General features: G+C 45.9%; 1 protein-coding gene across 2 annotated transcripts in view; it reads left to right on the forward strand.

The window, feature by feature from the left end:
* IBR3 (acyl-CoA dehydrogenase-like protein) overlaps positions 1-23,952 on the forward strand; it is a 58,488-nt gene extending 34,536 nt beyond the window's left edge. The window contains exons 2-17 of one of the 2 annotated variants that reach the window (XM_086525520.1): positions 19,361-19,495; positions 19,567-19,707; positions 19,790-19,921; positions 19,999-20,187; positions 20,275-20,352; positions 20,454-20,570; positions 20,645-20,743; positions 20,987-21,110; positions 21,239-21,453; positions 21,939-22,133; positions 22,209-22,351; positions 22,436-22,520; positions 22,607-22,816; positions 22,893-23,045; positions 23,190-23,294; positions 23,379-23,952. In XM_086525520.1, the coding sequence (XP_086381646.1) occupies positions 19,361-19,495; positions 19,567-19,707; positions 19,790-19,921; positions 19,999-20,187; positions 20,275-20,352; positions 20,454-20,570; positions 20,645-20,743; positions 20,987-21,110; positions 21,239-21,453; positions 21,939-22,133; positions 22,209-22,351; positions 22,436-22,520; positions 22,607-22,816; positions 22,893-23,045; positions 23,190-23,294; positions 23,379-23,570 (2,313 nt within the window). In that variant the 3' untranslated portion in view covers positions 23,571-23,952. The remainder of the gene's footprint in view (positions 1-19,360; positions 19,496-19,566; positions 19,708-19,789; positions 19,922-19,998; positions 20,188-20,274; positions 20,353-20,453; positions 20,571-20,644; positions 20,744-20,986; positions 21,111-21,238; positions 21,454-21,938; positions 22,134-22,208; positions 22,352-22,435; positions 22,521-22,606; positions 22,817-22,892; positions 23,046-23,189; positions 23,295-23,378) is intronic. The other variant, XM_086525521.1, reaches the window with a different exon arrangement.
* The last annotated feature ends 1,750 nt before the right edge of the window (positions 23,953-25,702 follow it).

Genomic DNA, 25,702 nt, shown 5'->3' on the forward strand with positions numbered 1-25,702 from the left:
CAAACAAAGTTTGCCAATGCTCGGTGTAATGGCAACATCCCATCCGGGTGCCAGTCGAACTACCTCCGCCTGTGGCGTCAGTCTGTCGGGCGTAGTTCCAAATCGAGCCACCAATTCCAAGTGAAAAGAAGTTGGCCTTGGCTCCTTCAAAAGAGCTTCATGATCCTTCACTTTGCCCCGAAAGCGGCAAAGTTTGTACTTTCATTCATTAGATTCGGTGCAGGTCCCACGCCATGTGGTACCAGTTCTGCTTTTCTATCTGCCTTTTCTGCCACATTCCTCAGCTGCTCTCGAACTCTCAGACCTGTCGTTGTCTTTATCATTCTGTTCTTTCTGTGCCTTATCAGGGCACTTCGCGGAGATATGTCCATGTTCCCCGCATCCAAAGCACTTCCCCTCTCTGATGAAGCGAGCTCTCTCCTTAGGAGTAAGCCTGGGTTGTGCATCCTTTTTCTCTGGCTTGCTCTTTTTCTTTCTATTTTCATTCCCAGAAGTCTGTTCGGCGCGTTGTGTCATGGCCTCATCTGTGGGGTAGGTCAGACTGCCAGAGTGAATGGCAAAGCCCCGCTTCGCATGACTCATCAACTCCTGAATAGAAGCTGACTTCTGTTCCAAGCAGTGATTTCGGATCTCTGTAGGTAGACCCAAGGTAAACCGCTCAATCTGTTCTCTGAACGAGATCTTCTTGAATGAAGAGGCGGGTAGAAAAGAGCTCCAGAATCTTTCACAATAAGAATTCACTGTATCGCTCTTGGTCATCCGGAGATGGTTCCAAGCAGCTCGTATATCTCGCTCAAACTCTTGAGTCAACCAAGAAGAAATAAAAAGCCTCTTGAATTTCAGCCATGTAACTGGCACAGTCTTGCTTAATAGAAGCGTGGACCACCAAGTACGAGCATTCTCCTTAAAGTAAGAGGTAGCTCTCCGAATCTTGGAGTGCTCTGAATAGCGTCCTCCCGCGAAAGCGATGTCAAATTGCTGAATAAAAAACAAAACCTTCGAAGCATCTGAGTATCCTGAAAAGTATCAAACTTGATCGAGTGGCCACCTTCCTTAAACTCTCGGACTTTCTTGCTTTTGTCTTCGAGAAAGTCATACTGGTTGGCTTTGTAAAAATTCTTCTTGTTCGCATAAAACTTTCCGTCATCGGAACCTGAGCTGTCTGTAGACGAGTCCTCAGTAGAACTGTCAGTCTCTGGGCGAGATTTAGCCTTCTTTGCCTTGCCCTTTCCAAAGCGTTGCTTCTTGCTTCGCTTTTTACCTTTTCTGTCTTCTTCGCTCGAATCCGAGGAGCTAGAAGAACTGTCAGAAGAAGAAGAAGAAGAACTGGGTACTCCTTCAAATCGAACACGCTTCTTCCGTTTCTTTGCCTTGTCAAATGTCATACGACGACCCAAATATCCCGGGAAGTCAGTGCCTTTCTTCTGCTTTTTGCCGTGCTTTTTGGCTTTCTTTTGCGTGTCAAAAAGCTGAGCAATCCGTGCATCAACCACGTTCTCCAGTTCCTTCTCCGTATATTTCTTGGAGGCAGAAGGTTTCTTGAGAGCGGGTTTCGAGAGTGGTGTTGTGGTTCTCTGCCACTCCATCTGTACCTCTTTCAAAGAGGTCTGGTTCATATATTTTGCCATCTTCGGGTCCTTGGCAAAATTGAGCATCATCTTTGTTGCATCGCCAATCAATTGACGACGCTCCATCTCTGTTTGCTCCGCCTGAGTAGGCCGAGGCGGGCCATACTCTCTGTCTGAATCTTCGTTGTGATCCCAGCCCGCATCTCCAGATGCAGAGGGAGTCGACTGATCATTGCCTGAAGCCATAGGTGCCGTGGAAAAAAAATTCGGGGATCGGATTTCCCGTAGAAGAGAAATCGGCCGTGCTCTGATACCACTGTAACAAACTTGGACACTCCAAGTCAAGAATCAACCGCGACAGCACCAAATAACCACTTCAAAACAATTCATAGATCACAATAGATTTACACTGGCCCGGCGGAGTTCCGTGCCTAGAGATATTGGCCCCAAAGACTGGCGCCCCTTTCGGTATTTCTTTTTGTATTAATCAATCATCAAAGTACAAGAGAGCGGTTAGGGTTTCACTCTCAGACTCTGCGTCCAGATGCTCTGAGAAGTGAGGCCCTCACCACTAATTTAAAGGTTACAAGGGATGCCCAAAAGCAGAGCCCCAAAAGCTTTTAAAATCAAAAGCATCAGTTCTCTCTCTCTCATAGAGAGTCTTTTCTTTTTTTTTTATAAAAAAAAAAGCAAAAGCAAAATTCGCGTCGCTCATCATTTTCCAAAATTTTTTTTATTTTTATTTTTTTATTAATCCGCCTCCGCGATTTCCGGAATTTAGGGTTTTTGGCAAAAATTAGGGTTTGCAGGAATTTTAGGGTTTTTGGCAGAAATTAGGGTTTCTGCTGTCCGCCACGTCATCACTTTGTGACATCGGGGTTGGCTCATCCTCTTCTTGTTTGGTTGGGTCATACCATGTCATCCATTTGCGACATATACCTTTACACATATAGTTTGCATTTTTGAGCCCCTAGCCATGGAGCTTGATCCCCCCTACGTCACCCACCATCATTACTCTCCGAGCTACTTATACTCTAGTTGGTCGCTATCATTATTCTAACGAGATACAACAGTTGCACATTGATAGACTTAGTTCGGTTTCTAGAAGACGTTAATAAATCTCTCCAGTACGCATCATTGAAGGCCGAAATGCAGACGATTGTGAGGGCAGAAATGAATGTAATGGATTGTATGACGCAGAAAAGATTAGAGGATGCACTCGCTATGTTTGAATCCTGGAAATGAAAAATGGAAGAGCGCATGAATGAAAAGGATGCATTGATCGAAGCACTTAAGGGAGACCTTGCAGCTTGCAAAAATACCCCTGCAAAGGGGGCAGAAAATCAACCCTCAATGATCAAGGAGCTCGAAAGCATTAAGGAGCAGGTGAAAACTCTACGAGAAGAGGAAGAGCAAAAGGCATGAACAACCTCTTCGTGGGCAGAGCACCTATTCAAAACACAAGAGAAGGTTGATAAAGCTGAAAAGTGGATCGAGGACACAAAGAAAGGAAAAGATAAGATGCTTGAAGCCACACAGACATCGACTATCATCAATGTGACAATTGAAGAGGAGCAAAAGAGAAAGACTAGAGCCCTTCATGTGCATGTTACAGGTCTCAAAGACACTGGAAAAGTAGAAGAGGAAGTGCAAGAGCTCTTGAAGCGCATGGGTATTTTTGAATCCACACACACAGGTGCTTGGAGAGTTGGCAAGAAGGGATGTGATGAGAAAGGAAGGCCCAAGGAAAGAGCAGTCATTATACGTTTCCCTACACTGGAAGCTAGGAAGGAATTTCCGAAGAAGAGACCAACACTCGAGCAAACTTGGATATTTTTGGGTGATGACCTCACTCTAACACAGGTAGCACACGTGCAAGAACTGATGCCAAAGATCAAGGCGGCGAGGGAGAAAGGGAAGATAGCTTTTTACAGGGGAGGGAGAGTAGTGGTGTTGGAAAAACGCACCGCATGATGGTGCGAGACCTATGGGACCAACCTTAAAATGGCAGCATGCAATTGTAACGGATTAATGAAGCTAGATGTAGGCACATTTGAGGATAGCTTTAAGGGAAGAGACATTATTACTCTGAAACGCATCAAACTCCTGGCGGCACATTACCTAGAGTGACGGGATACCATTGGGAGACTACTTGTAGACAAGAAGTGAGATCAACGCACAGAGGACAGTGGTCAGGAGGTGTGGTAGTGCTATTCAGGGAGGAGCTGCAACCCCTCATTCGTATTGTTCGGAGAGATGAGCAGGCTAGATATATGTGGGTCAAAGTGAGAGCAGAGACAGGGAGGCCACTCTACATGCAATATGCTATTTTTCCCCCAGCACATCTCATTATGCATCGCCCAAGGGGTTGTCACCCTACATGATATTGGATGAGGACATATAGGAGTTCTCTAGGGATGGAGATGTCATTCTTTTGGGAGAGTTCAATGCGAGGATGGGCGACTCTCAGACAGCTTTCTACGATACCTCAGAGGAAATGTTGAGAGAATTGGATGTCAGTGATATGGGTTTGGCCAGGTGTTCGTAGGATGTGGAGCACACTAGATATGGGGGATATCTGATAGATTTGGGGACTGCACATGGACTGACCATCTTGAATGGCCTCCACAGATTTCCAGCGTCGAGTGGGTTCACTTGCTTTCCTCATAGACATGGGGCCAGCATAGTGGATCATGTTTTGGTTCAGCCCAGTTTCATGCTCTCTATTCAAGACTTTATAGTCGACCCGGGCCTATTGGGGTAGCAGTAGATCATGCTCTCCTCACGTTTACCGTCTCATTCTAGTTCAACACAACTCAATTGGCACAGACACCCATGCATACCCGATACACTTTTATGTCAGAGACTGATTTTGTCTACATAGATGGTGTCTAGACGTTTATGCACAGAGGATCCGGGGAGACCTTTAGGGGAGCTCACTTATATATTGACAGAGATACTACAAGATGCAGCAACAGAGGCATACCTCCATACTGAGCCTGGGTAGCGCCGACGTTCTGGGAGCACATCCCAAAATAGCTGGTATGATGAGGAGTGCAGAGAGACGAGAGCTCGACTTCAGAAGGAGGTACTGCTGGGTGTCATTACTCACAAGCAGTCACAGATTGCTTCTCGGTGTTTGGTACGATGAAAGAAGAGGGCGTTTCTAGAGCGGATTTATATCAGTTGTTTTTGAGCCAGGATTCAGGCGAGGCATGCGACTCTTCCATGAGCACTCCCTCCTACCGGTCATCACTTCTACAGAGGTATGGGGTCAGTATGCATCATCTCTCTACACCATCTTGGGGCAGCCACCTCTTCCAGATCCGCCAGAGCCATGCCCACACACATGTGCTTTCTTTAGTATTTACCACGGAGATGGTAAAGAGAGCCATTGACAGGATGAAGACTAGGAGAGCATATGATCACGATGGCTTTGGTAGCAGAGCATTTTATACATGCCAAAGATTTGCTTGCAGAGCTTCTAGCAGTGATGTTCAATTGTGCCATGTGTGAGGGCCTACTTGATACTTGGAGTCTGTCCACGATTGTATCTATCTTCAAGTCGGGGGACCCTATGGAGCCTGGGAACTACAGCACTATCATGATTGGACACACATTGGCACGGTTGTACGCATCCATGCTTGAGTAGTAGTTGAGTAGATGGGCAGAGAGGGAGGGTGTACGGGCAGCAGGTGAGATAGGTTTCAGGAGAGGTTTCTCTACTCTTGATCATATTCTGACACTCAGAGCCATTATTGAGGAGGGGAGATCACGTGGGAGATGGTTCTATTGTTGCTTTGTGGACTTCCGCAAAGCCTTCGATACAGTGCCCAGAGCTAGATTGATGCGTAGACTGCAAGAGATGGTGGTTCCATCATGGCTCTATACAAGTCAGTAGTGGGGCATATACACACTCTAGAGGGGATTTCTGATTTGGTTCACTCCACTATTGGGGTGAAACAGGGCTGCCCGCTATCTCCTACACTATTTGGCATGTATGTGGATGAGGTTGCTGACTACATTGAGAGGGATGGTGTGTTATATGGTGATGATATTGTGCTGATTTCCAACTCCCCAGAGGGGATGCAGCGTCATTTAGATGCTTTCTACACATTTGCCAACGATAGTGGATTGTCTGTTAACCTGGGGAAAACCAAGGTTATGGTGTTTAACACCACACCACATTGGGTCAGGAGGTCAGCACCTACTTTCACATATGGCCAAGAGACGGTGGAGTATACAAATGCATTCACCTATCTTGGGGTAGTCTTTAGTGGACCGGCACTTTCATAGAGGAGCAGCAGAGACTAGATTGACGAGAGCTTATGCAGCCTTGGGAGGTTTGGAGAAGATGTGTTTGCAGGTTTAGTTCAGGAACCTCGAACAAAGCTGTGGCTTTTTGACACTCTAGTGGCTTCAGCTATGCTCTATGGGGTTTAGATTTGGGGGCCCTCAGTGGACCACCAGGGAAGATCTAGTAGCACTGATGGATGGAGATGTATGGAGAGGCCTCTAGTATCTATGATCTCTCGGATGATTCAGGCTAAGGCCTGTAGTGCCACATGAGATTATTCGGGCTGAGCTAGCTGCCCCTCCGTAGTTGAGGCCCTTACTAAATTAGTTTCCTTCATGCATAATTTATGGGACCTTCCCGGAGACGGATATGCTCGGCTAGCACTTGTCATCCCGATAGCTAGCCCTACAAGGGGACACATCATGTTGGTATGGGCAGATGACATCATGGTTTCAGTCACACGGCTTCAACATGGATAGACTGCCTCCAGTCCAGTACTCCTTGGATGCACCCTACCTTTCTCTCACACGGATGGAGACCACTAGACTTATACGTCAGGATTTGATTCAACTAGATACCAAAAGCACATGGATACAGCCGGTACAAGAGTTGGGAACGAAGATGGCTTTCTATAGAGAGCATCTCCTCCAACTAACAAAGGATGGATATGTGATCAGACCGGCCTATATGGACACTCATTTATCTATGGGATACAATGTGCTATTGGTCAGATGCGCACATCATCGCATCAGCTAGAGATTGAGACCGTCCTATATGGACACTCATTTATCCTATGGGATACGATGTGCTATGGGTCAGATGCGCACATCATCGCGTCAGCTAGAGATTGAGACTGGCAGATTTAGGAGAGTACGAGCAGAAGCCAGGATATGCCACTTATGTCATATAGAGCCAGAGACACAGTTACATCACTTTTGTCATTGTTTGGTATACTATGAGATATGAGGCCGCTTTCACTGTCTATTCAGAGAGGGCTTTGGACCGTTGGCTAGAGTCATGAGATATCAGGATCAAAGATGCCTCAGGTTGTTTTTGCTAGATCTGCGCAAACACAGGGAAAGTCTCTTGAGGAGATCAGGTAGTGGGAGACATTCACAGAGGGAGATCACTGACTTCTTTAGAGTAGGGATTCAACAACCGGATGAGCGTGCTTCGCAACAGACTTCAGAGCCCACTTCTACCGGAGGTATATTAGTGGACAGAGCCACTGAGCTCGGGAGAGCTAGACACCCACGTCTACGGGGGCGACCATGACATCGACGGAGGCTCCACCAGAGAATCATGACTATTCTAGCATGACATGGGAGACGCCTAGTATGATTATTTATAGAGACGGACATTGATGAAGTTCTTCAACGACCGATGCAATACTTTCTCGCCGATGCAACACTTTCTTGGACAACGCCCGATGCCGGGCATCCTCGGGCATGGATGATGATGGTGATGATTTTCAGGTTGACATTTTGAGTCTTTTAGTTTTAGTCTTTCACTTTACTTCATTTTATTTTGTACCGAGACATTGGATTAGATCCACAAGGATTGTATCACTTTGGTCTCATAGGTCATTTTGGTCTTTTGAAGACGTTTAATATAACATTTCATTTCTCTCGAACAACAAGAAAGAAGAACTGCACTCGCACGAATCGGCACTTGCAAGCTGCAATGTCACAAGGATCTATGGGCGTGTGTTGTTTTTTGGGGTCGGGGGATTGGATTTCAAGGCAATTGTCACAAGTGATGACGTGGCAGGACTCTCGAGAGGAGCAGGTCCAATAAAAGGGCCGGACAAAAGCACCCAATCCCAAAAACTGACACAAGGCTGACCCCTCCGTAATTTGTGCTGCGAATCCTGTTGATGTCGTGACAACTGTAGAGCTTGTTTAGCTCCAGCTTTTGGCAACGCTCTTGGGAGGCTTTGTTTTTAGCAGCTTACAGCTTTTGGGGGCACCGCACCCAGTTTAGTGGACATATATAAGTGTGCCTTGGGAGCTCTCTCAAGCATATCAGCTTGGCAGCGAATGTGGAGGAGCACCCCCGGCCGTTGTACCCTCGTGATCATCAATAAGAAAGAAATACCAAAGGGGCACCGGTCTTTGGGGCTAATGCATTTGGAAGCGAAACTCGTTACTTGGCAGCTTCTCTCTATCCATCAGCTAACCCATTAAATCAGCCCTCACCCCATCACCCCTCCCCGCCTATTTCGTTTCAGCTTCAGTTTTTTCAGCTCTTTGTATTTTCTATACCCTGACATTGTGTCAGATTCACCAATTGTGACTTTTTGTTCTCATAGGTCACTTTGGCCTCTTGAAGACGTTAATATAACATTTCATTTCATCTCTCTCTCTCTCTCTCTCTCTCTCTCTCTCTCTCTCTCTCTCTCTCTCTCTCTCTCGACCAACTCTTCTTCCTCGGGGATGACCTTACCCTATCACAGATAGCTCATATGCAGGAGGTAATGCGAGAGATTAGAGCGGCAAGGGAAAAAGGTAAGATTGCTTTTTACCGAGATGGAAGAGTGGTGATATTGGAGCCACGTTCCACATGACGGTGTGAGACCTATGGGACCACACTCAAAGTTGCTACCTGGAATTGTAATGGATCTATGCGTCTAGGTGTGGGTGCGTGCTTTTGAGGAAAGTTTTAATGGGAGAGATATCATCCTCTACTCTGAGACACATCAGGCCCCTGGGCAGTCTATGCCTCATATTAGTGGATACAGATGGGAGACCGCATGTAGATAGGAGACACGATCGGAGCACAGAGGGCAGGGCTCAGGTGGAGTGGCAGTGTTATTCAGGGAGGAATTGCAGCCATTGATACACATAGCTCGCAGGGATGAGCAAGCTAGGTACATGTGGGTGAGATTGAGAGCAGAGACAGGCAGATATCTTTACATTGCTATTTGCTACTTTCCCTCGAGTACGTCAGTGTATGCACCACCCAGAGGACAATCCCCCTTTTCTATTTGGATGATGACATTTGGGAGTTCTCTAGAGATGGTGACATCATCATTCTAGGGGATTTCAATGCTAGGACTGCTCATCATCAGACAGTTTTTTATGATACTTCAGAAGAGATGCTGAGAGAGCTGGATGTGGCAGAGACGGGCCTATCCAGACTATCACAAGATGGACGACACTTGATAGACATGGGGATTGCACATGGATTGGTCATCTTGAATGGCCTACAGAGATTTCCCGCTGTGGGGGGTTTTACATGCTTTCCACACAAACATGGAGCTAGCACAATGGATTATGTCATGGAACAGCCGAGTCTCATCTCTAGTATCCAGGACCTCACAGTTGGACCCAGATCTATTGGTGTGGCAGTGGACCATGCTCTTGTGTCGCTGACCATCTCTTTCGAGTTTAGTGTAGCACACAGGCCACAGGCAGCAACTCCTACTCGCTACACCTTCACGCGGGAGATGGACTCTGTATACATAGATGGGATCTACAGACGCTTGTGTACAGAAGAGCCAGGGCGACCTTTGGAGGAGCTTACTACTATACTGACGCAGATGTTACATGATGCAGCAGCAGAGGCATATCCACACACACAGCCTGAGCAGAGACATCGTTCTGGGAGCATGCCCTAGAACAGCTGGTATGACGAGGAATGCCGAAAGACCAGAGCTAGACTTCAGAGAGAGGTGCTTTTGGGGGACATCACTTGCCAACAGTCACAGATTGACTTCCGATGCCTAGTGCGGCGGAAGAAGATTGGCTCGCCTAGAGCAGGATCTATACCATCTATTCTTGAGTCAGGACTCACGTGAGGCATGGCGGCTCTTTCATGAGCACTCCCCTCCCCTTGCCATTACCTCCACAGAGGCTTGGGGCCAGTACGTGTCATCTCTGTACACAGTTCCTGGACAGCAGCCCCTTCCCGACCCCCCCGATCCATGCCTCCATACATGTGCTTTTTTCACTGCTGAGATGGTGAGGAAGGCCATTGACAGGATGAGGACTGGGAGAGCATATGATCATGATGGCTTAGTGGCTGAGCACTTCATGCATGCCAGAGATCTACTAGCAAAGCTCCTAGCAGTTATGTTTAACCGTGCCATGTGTGAGGGCTTGCCTGATACTTGGAGCCTATCTACTATTGTACCTATCTTCAAGTCAGGAGACCCTATGGAGCCTAGGAATTATCGCACTATCATGATCGAACACACATTGGCACGGTTGTACGCATCCATTCTTGAGCAGCAGCTGAGTAGATGGGCAGAGAAGGAAGGGATACGCGTAGCCGTGCAGGCAGGATTCAGGAGAGGTTTTTCTACTCTTGACCATATCTTGACACTCAGAGCCATCATTGAGGAGGGCAGATCACATGGGAGATGGATCTATTGCAGCTTTGTGGACTTCCGCAAAGCATTTGACACCGTACCTAGAGCTAGATTGATGCGCAGATTACAGGATTTGGGAGTACCCACAGAGCTCATTTGGGGGGTCATGGCACTGTACAGGTCAGTAGTGGGGCATGTACGCACCTCAGAGGGCCTATCCACAGCGTTTCATTCCACTATTGGGGTGAAGCAGGGTTGCCCGCTCTCTCCTAGTCTGTTTGGTATGTATGTGGATGAGGTTTCCGACTACACTGAGAGAGATGGTTATAGAGGTGCACAACTGGCAGGAACATGGATCCCACTATTGTTATATGCTGATGATATTGTGTTGATCTCCGACTCTCCAGAGGGGATGCAACGTCACTTGGATGCTTTGCATAGCTTTGCCCATGAAAGTGGCTTGTCTGTCAACCTTGGTAAAACCAAGGTCATGGTATTTAATACGACCCCACAGTGGATCAGGAGGTCAGCGCCCGCATTCACATACGGCCAGGAGATAGTGGAGTATACAGATGCTTACACCTACCTTGGAGTGGTTTTTAATGGACCAGCATTTTCATTGAGAAGAGCAGCAGAGACTAGATTGACCAGAGCCCATGCAGCATTGGGTAGATTGGAGAGGATGTGTTCACATGTTCAGTTTCAGGAGCCTCGGACGAAGCTCTGGCTCTTTAACACCCTAGTGGCTTCTGCATTGCTCTATGGAGCTGAGATTTGGGGACCTTCATTGGACCATCATGGGAGGACAGGTCGCACTGATGGATGGGGGGACATGGAGAAGCCACTAGTCTCTATGATCTCTCGGCTCATTAGAGCCAAGGCTTCAGTACCACATGCCATTATACGAGCAGAGCTAGCTGCCCCCCCGCTAGTGGTTGAGGCACTCACCAGATCTGTCTCCTTCATACACCGCATTTGGGAACTTCCTAGAAACAGATATGCCCGCCTTGCACTTGAGTCCTCGGGACATGGAGAAGCCACTAGTCTCTATGATCTCACGGCTCATTAGAGCCAAGGCTTCAGTACCACGTGCCATTATACGAGCAGAGCTAGCTGCCCCCCCGCTAGTGGTTGAGGCGCTCACCAGATCTGTCTCCTTCATACACCGCATTTGGGAACTTCCCAGAAACAGATATGCCCGCCTTGCACTTGAGTCCTCTCGACATTTAGCCATGCAGGGAGATACAACATGCTGGTATGGGGAGATGACATCATGGTTTCAGGCGCATGGGTTCAGCACAGACACACTGCCCCCCTTCCAATACTCACTGGATGCACCCTCTCTGACTCTCACACAGTCCGACATCACCAGGCTCATCCGCCAGGATCTGACTCAGCTAGACATCAGGAGGACATGGATACAGCCAGCACAGGAGCTGGGCACGAAGATGGCTTTCTACAGAGAGCATCTTCTCCAGCTTACGGAGGACGGTTTTGTGACGAGACCTAGATACATGGACACCCACTTGTCTCATGGGATACGGTGTGCTATTGGCCAGATACGCACATCTTCACACTAGCTGCGGATCGAGATTGGGAGATACAATAGAGTACCAGTAGAGGCCAGGACATGCCTCCTATGTGACCTGGAGCCTGAGACAAAGTTGCACTACACATGCCACTGCCCCGTCTACTACGAGATACGCGGCCGCTTCCACTGCTTGTTCAGAGAGGGCTTCGGACCACTCTCTAGAGTCATGCGGTACGAGGATTAGAGATGCTTGGGTCTGTTTTTGTTGGAGCTGCACAGACACAGAGAGAGCCTGATGAGAGGAGAGGCCAGCCAGCCTCAGAGACGGATCACAGACTTCTTTAGAGCAGACACTGGACACCCGGAGGAGCTACTACCATAGGAGAGCTCGCCGCCTCACACCGGAGGCACACTGATCGACCGAGCGACCGAGCTAGGGAGATCCAGACGCCCACGACTGCAGAGGACTACACAGCATCGACGGAGGTTGCATCACAGGATTCGGATCACTTTGGCCCAACATGCACGACGCCCGGTCAGGCTATTGACCATGGAGGAGATTGATGAGATCCGCCAGCGACCGATGCTGGATCTTTTGTGATTTGTGATTTAGCTATCCCACCTAGCTGGATCTTTTGTGATCTATGATTTAGCTATCCCACCTATCTGCTTAGATCACACCTAGCTGTTTCAGATTCCATAGCATTTTATTCCGTCATTTTATTTTGTCATTGTCATTTTTGTTACTCTGACTTTGTATCAGATCCACCACATTGTAACTTTCTGGTCTCGTAGGTCATTCTGGCCTTCTGAAGACGTTAATATAACATTTCATTTCATTTCATTTCTCTCTCTTGCTCTCTCTCTCTCTCTCTCTCTCTCTCTCTCTCTCTCTCTCTCTCTCTCTCTCTCTCTCTCTCTCTCTCTCAGGCGGGCTGAGGTCGAAGGTGAGGGCGAGCTGAAGTCGAAGTCGAGGTCTCTTGGATGGGCGAAGGACGAGCTACTGAACCTGGGCGAGAGGCGAGCTGCTGGACCTGGGTGAGAGGCGAGCTGCTGATCCTGGGTGAGGGACGAGCTTGGACCTGGGCGAGGGGCGAGCTAGCCTGGGCAAGCTGCTGGTCCTGTGTCAAGAGGGCGAGCTCTTGGGTCGAGGGCGAGCTGCCTGCCAAGGGCAAGGGTGAGGGCCCTGACCTCTGAAGGACGAGGGCGAGCTGTCTGCCAAGGGCGAGAGCGAGCTGCCTACCAAGGGCGAGGGCGAGAAGAGCCAAGGGCGACGAGACGAGACCCGCCTACCAGGGCTAGGGCGAGGTCGAGAGCAGTCAGCTAGGACGAGGGCGAGGACTTGGTGACGAGGGCGAGGCCAACCAGGGCGGAGGCTAGACCTCTGCTGGTGAGGGCCTTGACTCAGTGCTCGCTTTGTTCTTCTCTCTCGGATGGACCAACCAGCCGAGGATGGTGATGCAAGTGGCTTCACCACCCCACAAAAAATGAAAGCGACATTCAAGCGGAGGAACAGAGATAGTATACTCTCGCCAAGTTGACTGCGGGCAGGGAAAACCGTCAGAGTCCAAGATGATTTAATGATGGAGAGGGTTCAAGTGATTAAATCTGAGCTCAGATTTATGAGAGATGACATCAAGAAAGAGATGTACGCAAACGCAGAGAGTTATAAGAATTCTATGTATGCAGATATGAGGAAAGAATTGGATAAAGCGATGCTTGGTAAGCATGATGAGATGTATCTATCTGTGAAAGGGGAGATGTAGGCTCTAATGCGGGCAGAAGTGAATGTAATGGAATGTATTATGCAGAAAAAGTTGGATGAGGTGATTGCAAGCTTTGAATCTTGGAAACCAATATGGAAAAGTGCATGAAGGAAAAAGATGCAATGATTGAAGAGCTTAAAGGGGAACTTGCAGCTTGCAAAATTATGCCCAAAACGGAGGGGGGAAATCAGCCCTCGATGTTAAAGGAGCTCGAAGAAATTAAGGAGCAGGTGAAAACTCTGCGCGAAGGGCTTCCTCATGGACGGAGCGCCTTTTTAAAACACAGGAGAAAGTTGACGAAGCAGAAAAATGGATTGAAGGTGCAAAGAAAGGGAAGGCCCGGATGCTAGAAGCCGCACAGACTTCTACCATCATCAATATGACCATTGAGGAGGAACAGAAGAGGAGGACTAGAGCCCTCCATGTGCGTATTACTGGTATCAAAGACACCGAAAATGTAGAAGACGAAGTGAAGGAACTCTTTCAGCGCATGGGCATTCCGGAACCTATGCACACAGGTGCTTGGAGAGTAGGAAAGAAGGGAGTGGATGAGAAGGGAAACGTCAAAGAGAGAGCACTTATTTTGCGTTTCCCGACTTTGGAAACAAGGAAGGAATTCCTGAAGAAGAGACCAACACTTAAGAAAACTGGAATATTTATGGGGGATGACCTTACTTTAGCACAAATAGCACATATGCAAGAGTTGATGCCAGAGATCAAGGCAGCAAGGGAGAAGGGAAAGTAGTGGTTTTGGAAAAACGCACAGCATGACGGTGCGAGACATATGGGACCACACTCCGGATGGCGGCATGGAATTCTAATGGATCATATAGGCTGGATGTGGGTGCCTTTGAGGATAGCTTCAGAGATAGAGACATTGTCTTTTACTCAGAGACACATCAGAAATCTGGACAGTTGATGCCAAGTGTGACTGGTTATTTATGGGAGATAGCTTGTCGGCCAGACACTAGATCCCAGCATGGGAGTCGAGGTTCAGGAGGGATAGCAGTCTTATTCAAGGAGGGGTTGCAGCCGCTATTATAGATTGTCCGGAGAGATGACCAGGCGAGATACATGTGGGTGAGACTGAGAGCTGAGACAGGCAGATTCTTATACATTGCTATATGTTACTTTCCCCCTAGCACATCAGTCTATACCTCACCTAGAGGGCAATCCCCTTTCTCTATACTTGATGATGACATATGGGAGTTCTCTAGAGATGGAGATATCATTCTCTTGGGAGACTTTAATGCCATGACAACCAACTCCCAAACGGTATTTTATGATACCTCGGAGGAGATGCTTAGAGAGATGGATATATCGGAGATGGGGCTTGACAGACACTCACAGGATAGAGAGCACACAGAGTATGGGATGGAGATGACGACTACGCATGGTCTGGCCATACTTAATGGTCTAGAGATTTTTCCTTCGTCTGGGGGATTGACATGCTTTCCACACAGACATGGGGCCAGTATAGTGGACTATGTCATGACTTCATCGAGCTTCATCTCTAATATTCAGGATCTCAGTGTGGGTCCTAGGCCTGTTGGAGTAGCAGTGGACCATGCTCTCCTGACTTTTTCATTCTCTTTCCAGTATAGTGCCTCTCAGACACCACATTCAGTTTATGTGGAAGAGATTTACAGACGGATGTGGGCAGCCGAGCCTGTATATACAGTGGAGGAGATCACCACTTTATTGACGGAGATCTTGCACGGGGCAGCAGCAGAGGCATACCCACACACTCAACCAGATCAGAGAAGACGTTCTGGGAACATGCCTCAAAATAGTTGGTATGATGAGGAGTGCAGAAAGATGAGAGTTCAGATTCAGAGCGAGCTTATACTTGGAGTCATTACATATAGACAGTCTCGGATTGCCCTTCGGCGTTTAGTGCGAGGGAAGAAGCGGGCCTTTTTAGCCCAGATGGAACGTGATTTGTATCAACTCTTTTTGAGTCGAGATTCAAGTGAGGCCTGGCATCTCTTCCATGAGCACTCACCTTCTCCAGTGATTACCTCTCCTGAGATTTGGGGTCAGTATGCAGCATCATTATATACAGTACCTGGGCAACCACCATTACCAGACCCTCTAGAGCCATGTCCAGCCACTAGTACCTTCTTTACCACTGAGATGGTGAAGAACGCCATTGACAGGATGAGGACTAGGAGAGCATATGATCATGATGGTTTGGTCGCAGAGCACTTGATACATGCTAGAGATTTACTGTCAGAGGTTCTTGCGCGGTTGTTTAACCGTGTCATGTGTGAGGGACTACCTGAGTCCTGGAGATTATCTACTATTGTACCTCTCTTCAAGGCAAGGGACCCCACGGTACCAGGGAACTACCGTACTATTATGATAGGGCACACATTGGCACGGTTGTATGCATCCATTCTTGAACAGCAACTGAGTAAATGGGCAGAAAATGAGGGCATAAGAGCAGCAGGACAGGCTGGATTTAGGAGGGGTTTCTCCACTTTCGACCATATTCTTACACTCAGAGCTATTATTGAGGAGGGTCGGGCACATGGGAGACGGATGTATTGTTGCTTTGTGGACTTCCGCAAAGCATTTGACACAGTGCCGAGGGCCAGATTGATGCACAGGCTACTGAAGTTGGGAGTACCCACAGAGATCATATGGGGGATCATGGCTTTATACGGCTCAGTGACTGGCCAGGTACGCACTCTTGAGGGGATTTCTGACATTGTTCATTCCACTATTGGAGTGAAATAGGGGTGTCCTTTGTCCCCTACACTTTTTGGTATGTATGTAGATGAGGTCTCTGACTACATTGACAGAGAGGGTGACAGAGGCGCTCAGGTAGCAGGGACATGGATCCCTTTATTATTATATGCTGATGATATTGTGTTGATATCAGAGTCGCCAGAGGGCATGCAGAGACAGTTGGATGCATTGCACAACTTTGCAGAGGATAGTGAACTGTCTGTGAACCTTGGTAAAACCAAGGTTATGGTGTTTAACACCACACCACAGTGGGTCAAGAGATCGGCACCTACACTCGTATATGGTCAGGACACTGTGGAGTACACAGATGAATATACATATCTTGGGGTGGTATTCACGGGACCGAGGTTTACTCTGAGGAGAGCAGCAGAGACTAGACTGTCCAGAGCCTATGCGGCATTGGGAGGGCTAGAGAGGATGTGTTCGCAGGTTTAGTTTCAAGAACCACGAACAAAGCTATGGCTCTTTGATACTTTGGTTGCTTCAACTATGCTTTAGGGGGTCCAGGTTTGGGGACCATCTGTGAATCATGACAGCTGGAGGAACATGGAGAGACCCTTGGTATTTATGATATCCCGGATGATTAGAGCCAAGGCCTCCATACCACATGCGATTATTCGAGCGGAGGTAGCCGCCCCTCCTATAGAGATTGAGGCTCTTACCAGATTAGTGTCCTTTATGCACAGTCTATGGGATACACATAGAGGCAGATATACTAGATTGGCTCTTGAGTCCTCCAGACAGTTAGCGATGCATGGAGACGCATCATGTTGGTATGCGTAGATGACCTCATGGTTTCCGAGGCATGGTCTCAGCATGGATAGATTGCCTCCTTTTCAGTATTCCTTGGATGCATTCTCCCTGCCAGTCACACGGACGGAGATCACTAGACTCATTCGTCAGGATCTTATACAGTTGGACACCAGGAGGACATGGGTAGAGCCGATGCAGGAGTTGGGCACGAAGATGGCTTTCTACAAAGAGCACCTTCTCCAACTTTCGGGAGATGGGTTTGTTACTCGTCCAAGCAACATGGACACTCATTTGTCTCATGGTCTAGGATGTGCTATTGGTCAGATTCGCACATCCTCACACCAGTTGGAGATTGAGACGGGTAGATTCAGAGGGATACCACCGGAGTCTAGGATATGTCAACTATGCGGTAGAGAGCCAGAGACAGAGCTACACTACATATGCCACTGCACTGTGTATTATGAGATACGAGGGTGCTTCCATTGCTTATTCAGGGAGGGTTTTGGACCCCTAGATAGAGTCATGAGGTATCAGGATCAGAGATGCCTTGGCTTATATCTACTTGAGCTACACCGACATAGAGATAGTCTGTTGAGGAGACATGGAGTACGACAGTCACAGAGACAGATCACAGACTTCTTTGGATCGAGGGAGCCAAGAGACCAACCACCAGCACAGGGTTGTACCCGCATTCATACCAGAGGCACCCTCATTGACAAGGTGACTGAGCTCGGGAGATCGAGACGACCACGACCGAGACACAGGAGCACACTCCATCGACGGAGACTCGAGCAGAGGATCAGAGGCATTCTAGCACGACACCCAGATTGTCATTGAGGGCCTACTCTACATTTTCACATTTCACATTTCACATTTCACACTTCATTTTCAGTTTTCATTTTTACTTTCAATACATTTTGTACTTGGTACTTCAGACATTGTATTAGATTCACCACTTTGTATCTGATGGTCTCATAGGTCATTTTGGCCTTTTGAAGACGTTAATATATCATTTCATTTCATCTCTCTCTCTCTCTCTCTCTCTCTCTCTCTCTCTCTCTCTCTCTCTCTCTCTCTATATATATATATATATATATATATATATATATATATATATATATAAATGAAGTTCAGTTGTTGCAATGTTTGTTCGTGTGTTGCTATTGATTTCTCGCTTGGGTGTCCAAGCCTCTTTTAGTGGTCTCGTTACAATGGTCGTGATTTGTATTTGAGATCTTGGGGATAATGATGTGAATGTGATGTGATTGTGCAGTGATTGTCGTCTTTGTGCAAGTACCAGATGTGTGTGGTGTGGTGCATGGGTGCATAGAGCTAGTTTTTGTCCTTCATTTGTTTTGCATGCGTAATCTACTCTTCTTATAAGAGGGAAATAGGTCACAAGTGTGATAACGTGGCATGACTCTCAAGAGGAGCAGGTCCAATAAAAGTGAGACAAAAGCACCCAATTCCAAAAACTGGCACAAGGCTGACCCCTGCATAATTTGCGCCGCGAATTGTGTTGATGACACGGTAGCCGTACAACTTGTTTAGCGCCAGCTTTTGGCAACGCTCTTGGGAGACTGTGTTTTTGTAGCCCAGAGCTTTTAGGGGTGCCCAATTTAGGGCCCCCCCATGTAACACATATAAGTGTGCCTTGGGGGCTCTCTCTAAAATATCAGCTTGGCAATTGCAGAGGAGCACTCCTGGCTGTTGTACCTCTGTTATCATCAATAAGAAAGAAATACCGAAAGGGGCGCCAGTCTTTGGGGCTTGTCATGTTGACTCCTCTCTCTCTATTCAAGTTCAGTAGTTGCAGTTTCTGTTTGTGTGTTGCTAGTAATTTCTCGCTTGGGTGTCCAAGTTTGTTACAGCAATCGCTTCAGCATAGCTCACACATAGGGCAGCACAAAAACATGCGCAAATGTTGCTAAAGGCAAAGATGGTTTATATGGTGAGGAAACTGGAGAAATGCGTGTAAGGTAAGGGACAGTGAATTCCTGACAATAGAAACACTTTTAAGAATTGGATGCCAGCGGGGGCGTCACCTTGAGCAAGCTGCAAAGTAGGGCTGAGCGAAGAGGGCCGGGCAGCGTGCAGCACCAAGCCACAACCTCCACAGTACACTTCCAAAATCTGCATTGAATCTCAACACACGAGAAGAAATTGTCAAAGAAGACCAACCAAAGCCACATGAAATATGTAAATTACCTGCATGTAAAGCGAAAAGCTTCCTTAAACACTCAGATTACTCGAACACATAGAACTTTGAGCACTTTAAATGTCAAGTTGTGTCATGGCCTATGTGTCCTCTTACCAAAGAAGTAATGACTTTGTCTACAGTCTCAACTTTGCTGCCAGTAATAAGTTCCATTTGTGTAGTTTGGACATGGCCAATCAAATCCAACGTTTCTTTTGGAGATTGGACATGATGGGAAGAGAAGCTATTATGTTCTTCGCAAGAAGCCACCTGGGAAGCTTCTGCAGTCTGCTCATGCCATTGAAAGAGAGTACCAGGTACTTTTATGATGATGATTGTTCAACTGTTTACTCTCAGACTTATCTAGTAATGACATCAATTTTCGTAGGTTCTTGCAGCATTGGATGCAAAGACGGATGTTCCAGTACCCAAAGTTTACTGCATGTGCAATGACGAAAGCATCATCGGCACTCCATTTTATGTAATGGAGTACATGCAAGGACGCATATTTACAGATCCTGGTTTAAGCGTATGCTCCTCTATCTCAACTGGGATAAGTCCTGTGTATATGTGGCCTGTTTCTAAGCCTAATACTGTTTGGGAAAATTCAGGACTTAAGTCCCGAAGATCGCTCAGCTGTGTACCGTGCTACAGCAAAAACATTAGCTTCCATCCATACAGCAGATGTTGATGCCATTGGCCTTAGCAAATATGGTCGCAGAGAAAATTATTGCCAAAGACAGGTAGGGAGTGCAAGGCCAGGAGTGAGACATCATCATGTATATGCCAGAAATGATTGAAAAAGCTCCTTCTTTGCCAGGTTGATAGGTGGGCCAAACAATATCTAGCATCAACAGGGGAAGGGAAACCAGACCCTGATCCGGCAATGTTACGGCTCATATCTTGGCTGAAGAATCATATTCCTGAGGAAGATTCAAAGCCGGGATCAAGAACTGGGCTTGTTCATGGGGACTTTCGAATTGATAATCTTGTTTTTCATCCAACTGAGGTCCATTATTTGTAATTTTCTTCTTTATTTTCATGGTCAACTTTGGTATCTATATTGTCTATTTAGCTACTTCATGTCAATTTCCAGATCCGTGTCATTGCCGTATTGGATTGGGAGCTTTCCACACTGGGTAATCAAATGTCAGATGTTGCTTACAGCTGCATGGTATCAATTTTCAGCCTTGAGTAGACTAGTTGTGTATCACACTTTAGTAGACTAGTTGTCTTTGTGTGGATTGCTGATTTGGTGTGAGTAAACTATGCCAGCCATACTACATAAACAATCGTGAAAGCCCAGGACCTGCATTCTATGGGTTTGATGGTGGTGCCCCGGCAGGTGTACCACCTCAGGAGGCTTACCTCACAGACTACTGTGTTGCAGCAGTAAGTATGTTATATGAAGGGCTTGCTAATTCTGATATCGTCTTAAGTTTCTCAAGGTGGCTCATTTTTTTCAGAAAGTTCCTTGGCCAGCGGAAACCTGGAACTTCTATGTTGGACTTTCACTGTTTCGACTAGCAGCCATCTCGGCTGGGGTGTACCTTCGCTATTTGCAAGTTAGTCGTCATAACCTCTCAGTGATTTGTATGAATGCCTGATTTTAGTTTGTGATTTACTTTTATTGAGGTTATCTAAGTTACCATCTCAGTGCTCCAACGTTTTGTATGAGTTGTGCAACAAGGGATCCCTGCCAATTGTGTGCTCATTTTGATAACCAGCATTCTTTTGGATAGACACAACCTGCATGTTTTTCAGAACCATGGTGGCGCATTAACGTCCCGTCAATTTTTTTATTTTAGGGCAATGCTTCTGGGGGCAAAGGTAGCGATCTTGCTGGGGAATTCGCCCTTTACCTTACTAAAACTGCGTTGAAGGTTGCAGAAGAAAAGTCGGCCCTTCCTCCAGCACCTTTGCATTTATCAGGTAATTCCTACACTTGGTGATGGCAGAAAACACCTTAACAATATTATTTATCATGCATGATCCAATCTTAAAGCTCATATAGCATTGCCAGTTTTGATCTGTTATTTCTTGATTATATGGAAAATCAGATGCTTCTGGCATGGACCTGCGGGGCTTTGCACCTTCCCCAACGGTGGAAAGGCTTATGAAGAAATTAGTCAGATTTATGGAGGTTTACATATACCCGAATGAAGCCAAGTTCAATTCTCATGCCTTTTCTGACCAACGTTGGACGGTGCACCCACTGGAGGCAGAGCTACAGAACAAGGCAAAAGCAGAAGGCCTGTGGAATTTGTGGATACCAGTGAGTGGTTCTTTTTGTTGGGCTTGTTATGTGGAGGAGCATTGTTGAATAGGAACAGACCTTGCAGGGTAACTGGGATTCTAGTAGCTATATTGTTGTTTCTTTTAAAAAGTTGGAACGTCCCTAGGAAAAATAGACAACTTCTATTACTGTCTGGGTGTACCATTACTAGACGTGCTTCATCTACGTACTTATTTTGTGATTTCACCATTATTTTCCTTGCTTATCACATGCAGCAACATTGCAACTGCTTTAAGTAAGAAACAACCTCCAATGGTCCCAGCATGTTCAGTAAAATGAATTTTTGTACACCTTAGGTTCACCTGGAGACAGTAACTCTGATTGTGAATATTTTCATTGGGACTTTAAATTATTTGATAGGAAAAGTAGTGTAGGACTATAAAGGGTTAAGTTTTTGAGGTAATCTGAAGCATAGATAGCATTATCACTTAGGAGTAAATAATTTGGTGTTTCCTTTTTGGCAGGCTGACAGTGCAGCTTTGGCATCTAAAGTTTTGGCTGTTGAGGAAATAAAGTCACAGTCTGCAAACAACAAGGACTGGCTTCTTGGTGCGAGTTTGTCAAACCTCGAATATGCACATCTTTGTGAAATTATGGGACGTTCAATGTTTGCGCCTCAAGTTTTCAATTGCAGTGCTCCTGATACTGGCAACATGGAGGTGATTTGAAGTCAATGTTGTCATAAAGGAAAGAAGCATACTGTGAGTATGCTTATATGTATTTACTTTTTGTAGGTTTTGTTAAGATATGGCAGCCCACAGCAACAAAGAAAGTGGCTCAAGCCTCTATTGGAAGGTACTATCCGATCTGGTTTTGCAATGACTGAACCAGATGTTGCGTCGTCTGATGCAACTAATATTTCGTCCTCAATCATAAGGTTAGCATATAGTTTCACAAAATTATCCTGTGGGTAAGATAGTGATGTGAGCAAGTAACAAAGTGCAAAGTTGTTTCTGAACAGGGAAGGAAGTACTTATGTTGTTAATGGTCGTAAATGGTGGACTAGTGGGGCAATGGATCCAAGATGCAAAGTGCTGATTGTCATGGTAAGAATTGGTGTTCCCTGCGCCGTCCTCATTGAAGCTTCTTGTTACTGTGGTCTTGATTATATTTTTCTTATGTCCGGGCATAGGGGAAATCTGATCTGAATGCTGCTCTGCACAAGCAACAATCTATGATTCTGGTAGAAATGGATGCTCCAGGGGTTCGCATTGTACGGCCATTAACTGTGTTTGGATATGATGATGCTCCCCATGGGCATGCAGAAATTGTCTTTGAAAATGTGCGTGTACCAGCAGACAATCTTCTTTTGGGTGAAGGCTGTGGATTTGAGATTGCTCAGGTATGAGATGACCTAATCCTTGGCTGATGAATGAGTGCGTATTTGTAGTGATTCAGGGTGCTGGGTTTCTTAACAGGGTAGATTAGGCCCAGGAAGGCTCCATCATTGCATGCGCCTGGTGGGTGCTGCAGAGCGTGGGATTGATTTGATGAGAAATCGAGCACTAGAAAGGGTTGCCTTTAAAAAACCCTTGGCATATCATGGAGCTTTTACATCGCTTCTAGCTGAGGTATTATGCCAAGAGTTTAAAGTGATCAACCTGTGTGTGCTGGGAAAAGCTGCATGACTTTATTGTGGTCCAATCTGCGTATTAATCTTTGAGAGCAAGGTTGCATGTATGTGGGATGACCTTCGTTTTTCTTGCAATGTCTAGTGCCGCTTGAAGATCGAGCAAGCAAAGCTGCTAGTACTGAATGCAGCCAACCAGCTGGACCTCCATGGAAATGTAACAGCACGAGGGGCAATTGCTATGGCGAAGGTAATTACTTACAGCTCATGTAATAAAATTTAAATTGCGAGTTCTGGTTGGAGTAATGATGTGTCATAATGTCTCGTGTCGCAGGTAGCAGCACCGCGCATGGCATTGAAAGTGTTAGATGCTGCCATACAGACGCATGGTGCTGCAGGAGTAAGTTCAGATTTTGCGTTGGCGCATCTCTGGGCATCCGCACGAACGCTTCGGATTGCAGATGGTCCAGATGAAGTGCATCTCCAAACTTTGGCAAAGCTTGAGCTGAAAAGAGCAAGGCTGTAGTCATGGTTCATTCATTGAACCTTAAAAGAGCAAGACGAAGTTATGGGTCATGCATTGATTCCAAAAGAGCAATGTTACTCCATGCTTTTAAGGCAGGAGAAAGCAGGGAGGAGCTGTATATTTGGTAATTCTAAGTGATGGGAGAGCTGCAAGATAGTGGCATTCTTTCACCACCACCATGAATTTTCACTTATTTAAAAATGGGGAGAGCCATCATTATGCTCCCACCCCTCTTTTAAGTTTGGTAATTGTAAAGTCGCTGAGCCAGCATATCATTTGCTTCAAATTTCTTTATTTTCTTACTCTCCTTTGTCTTGCAGTGGAAAGAATATGTATAAGGTAATGGGCTGCCCAGGATTAATTTTGCTGGCTGTTCGCAGGATACGTGTCTTGCACATGTTCCGGAAAAAGGCACAATGGAATGATCAAAATTAAGAGGTGGGGAATCTCCCTCACCCCCACTGTTCCGGGCCGGAATAGGCAAGGCGGAGGCCGAGCCTGTTCCGTGTTCCGGAACAGTGGGGGTGAGGGAGATTCCCATCCGTCATGCCCAATCTTGCATTTGATTGGTTAGAACTCTGTGTGAGTGATATGACTGGCTGGAATTTTCTCTACGTGAATTTTATTGGTGGAATCTTGTTGATTGCACTGTTTTCGTTCTGTTCATTGTAAGAATGTTAATGTAATGGATGGCTCAGATTGCTTGATGTGCTGGAATACAGAGGCTTAAGGCACGACGGTAAATTCTTGTGAAAGATTTCTATAATTTTCTTTCTTGAGAAAATTCAACTCCCAAGAGATTTCAAGTAAAAAGTCTCCTCACACAGCTAGCTTATCCCAATGAATGGACTTTATCAACTCACATACAGTTAATGAAGACGGTTTAATTTGTGTTTAGCACACCTCTAGCTTATACAGGCATCATCACATTTGGTTATAAGAAGGGCCCATGTGCCATGAACCATGAATATGACATGACTGTAGGTTAGCAATTTGGATGCAAGATGGAGTATTTATCTTTATCCCTCAACTGGATTGTAAAATTGGATTGCACCAAAATTTATAAGCAACTCCAACCAATAACAATTGAAGGTTGGATTTAGAATAGCATTTAAATAAGTGCAAGGACAAATGCTGAATTAGCTTAGGGTATTATTTGGGTTCTATTAGAATTGGGATGATGGATTAGCTTTGTCATATGTGATGAATAATTGAAAGCATACTTAGCTTATCCCGGCTTGCTTGTCCTGGTGGTATATATTCACATTTGAATTGCCTTCACCTTCCACATTCGTAAATTGAATTTTGAAAAGTTTTCTTTATGGCGATTTTTTGTTCCAAGCTAGTGTTCCTTTCGTGCTTTGTATGCACAATTGAATGATCCAAAGTATAGTTTTTCTAGATATAGCACCTTGTAATCCCACCTAATGATTGCTCAAATCAATATTTTGGGTTGGAAAACATTGTTGCTTGGTAAGGCTCTTATGATTATTCTAAGCATGACGAGCAATCAAAATTATTCTAAGTGTGGCGAGCGAGCATGGAGACGAAATTGTGAAGGTGAAAGGAAACTTTTTCTTGAATTTGAAGTTCATTCCAAATGTGTGGAGCCTTTGTGTTTTTTTTTGCAAAACATTTTAGCGCTTGCAGGTATGTGTAGTTACATTTGATCTTTTATGCTTTGAAAGTCCTTTGCTAGAGAAGTACATAATGAAAACTTTGGACCTTGCATGAGCCTTGTTTTCTAATTTAAGGATTTAGAGGCTAATTTGTTATCTCTGTTTTTTTAAATAAAAAACTTTGTTAATGTTTTTTCTAGCCCAAAAGTAGGACACACACACACACACACACAAAGAAATAAAATGTTGTATTAAATGTCTTCAAAAGGCCAAAATGACCTATGAGACCAAACTAATACAAGCTTGGTGGATCTAATACAATGTTTGGGTACAAAAATAAAAATACAATGTCTAGGTACAAGAATAGAAACGAAGTAACGTGAAAAACTAAAATCATCATTATCATCATCATCAATGTCTGAGGATGCTTGGTATCATGCGTTGTCTACGAAAGTATTGCATCGGTCATTGAAGAGCTTCATCAATGTCCGCCTCTGTAAATAGTCGTACTAG

Source organism: Adiantum capillus-veneris, chromosome 12 (genome assembly GCF_014529385.1).
Source record: "Adiantum capillus-veneris isolate H3 chromosome 12, ASM1452938v2, whole genome shotgun sequence".
Taxonomy (NCBI): Eukaryota; Viridiplantae; Streptophyta; class Polypodiopsida; order Polypodiales; family Pteridaceae; genus Adiantum; species Adiantum capillus-veneris.